Source organism: Otolemur garnettii, unplaced genomic scaffold (assembly GCF_000181295.1).
Source record: "Otolemur garnettii isolate 467f Iridium unplaced genomic scaffold, OtoGar3 scaffold00014, whole genome shotgun sequence".
NCBI classification, from domain to species: domain Eukaryota; kingdom Metazoa; phylum Chordata; class Mammalia; order Primates; family Galagidae; genus Otolemur; species Otolemur garnettii.
Window position 1 is genome coordinate 31,344,708 of NW_003852409.1, and position 2,053 is coordinate 31,346,760.

Sequence of the window (2,053 nt, forward strand, 5' to 3'; positions counted from 1 at the left end):
TTTTTTTTTAGAGACAGAGTCTAACTTTGTTGCCCTTGCTAAAGTGCTCTGGCATCATAGCTCACAGCAACCTCCAACTCCTGGGCTCAGGCGATTCTCTTGCCTTAGCCTCCCAGATAGCTGAGACTACAGGTGCCCACCACAATGCCTGGCTATTTTTTGTTGCAGTTTGGCTAGGGCCAGATTCAAACCTGCCAAACTCAGTATATGGGGCCGGCACCCTACTCACTGAGACACAGCTGCTGACTCCCCTAGTTGGGTTGTTTTGGGGTTTTTTGAGGTGAGTCACACAACACATAGCTATTTATGTGCCATTTAATATCTTCCCATTGCTGTACAGCCACCACCCATCTTTAGGTTTGAACTTTTTCTTCACCCTGGAGTAATATCCCATAGCCCTGACCTCATCCCTCCCATTCCTTCACCCCAAGGAACATGCTTTCTATCTTTGGACTTGCCTCTTCTGGACATGTCACGTGAAAGGAACCGTATGATTTTTGACTTATGCACTTGATTTTGTGCCCTTGTCCTTGTACATCTGCGAGAAGCTGTATTACATGTGTGCAGAGGTCCAGGGCTTCAAGGGTAACCCTGAAGAAAGGCTTTTTCCTGTGAAGCTGTGAAAAACTTAACTTTAGCTATTTACCTCTTTTAGAACCTATTATTCTGTAGGGTGAAATGATCTTATTAATAAACCCATTAATTTTTCTTCCGAGGATTTCTGGCTTAAAAATAAAATAATTCAGCAAGAAGCACAGGAGGCTTGAAGACACTTTGCCTGGAAACGTAGTCTCATTCAATAGATTAACTAGATTAACCCCAAATGACCTTCAGAAGTGAGAGTTATGTAGTTCTCTATTTTTCTGGACAGAAAGCCTGCTTACTAGGTAATATAATAACAGTTCCTTTGTGGTCTGGTTTCCAGGGACCTCATGTCTTGGATCAATGGAATACGGGGGTTGGTGTCCTCAGATGAGCTGGCCAAAGATGTCACTGGAGCTGAAGCACTACTGGAGCGACACCAGGTAGGTAGACTTCCTACTGTGAAGCAGGAATATGGGAGTTCTGCTGGGTCCCGCAGGCTCACCCCCCCACACACACCCTTTGTGGCAATTGACATTAGCCTGGCAGTCTACTGCCAGTCACCTCATCCCCTCCCTCCTCTTGGCAGGAACACCGGACAGAAATTGATGCCAGGGCTGGCACTTTCCAGGCATTTGAGCAGTTTGGGCAGCAACTATTGGCTCATGGGCACTATGCCAGCCCAGAGATCAAGGAGAAACTTGATATTCTCGATCGGGAGCGTACAGACCTGGAAAAGGCCTGGGTTCAACGCAGGATGATGCTGGATCAGTGCCTTGAGTTGCAGGTACGTGTGCTCTGGGTTTCTGACTAGGTGTTTCCTTGCTAAAGGCCCATCTTCTCACGTGCTTCTCCTCTCTTTAAGCTCTTCCTTTTTTTTTTTTTGAGACAGTCTCACTTTATCACCCTTGGTTGAGTGCTGTGACATCACAGCTCACAGCAACCTCGCACTCTTGGGCTTAAGCAATTCTCTTTCCTTCCCTTTAGCTCTTTCATCGGGACTGTGAGCAAGCTGAGAACTGGATGGCTGCCCGGGAGGCCTTCTTGAATACAGAAGACAAAGGAGACTCACTGGACAGTGTGGAGGCTCTGATCAAAAAACATGAAGACTTTGACAAAGCAATTAATGTCCAGGTGAGCTCTTTGTACCCTGGAGTCAGAATCTCAGTTTCTCTTAATTATGAGATAGCTATTGACTTAGTTATCCCAGCTACAGAGCTTTGACTCTTATTTCCTAAAAATGCTCGGAATTTATTGTCACTGTTGCATCTCCAAGGAATACCTGTGTTATCTAGAAAAAATGGTATATACATGAATAATCTATAAAAATACCTTAATGTAAATTCTGATGTTTCTAAAGGTTTTTTTTGTTTGTTTGGTTTTGAGACAGAGTCTCACTGTGTCTCCCTTGGTAGAGTGCTGTGGCGTCACAGCTCACAGCAACTTCCAACTCTTTTTTTTTGAGACAGAG

At 44.9% G+C, this 2,053-nt stretch overlaps 1 protein-coding gene across 1 annotated transcript in view; it reads left to right on the forward strand.

The window, feature by feature from the left end:
- The window catches only part of SPTAN1 (spectrin alpha, non-erythrocytic 1), an 89,219-nt gene that overhangs the window by 58,664 nt on the left and 28,502 nt on the right, over positions 1-2,053 (forward strand). The window contains 3 exon segments of the mRNA XM_023510575.1: positions 926-1,025; positions 1,172-1,369; positions 1,570-1,716. Of these exon segments, the coding sequence (XP_023366343.1) occupies positions 926-1,025; positions 1,172-1,369; positions 1,570-1,716 (445 nt within the window).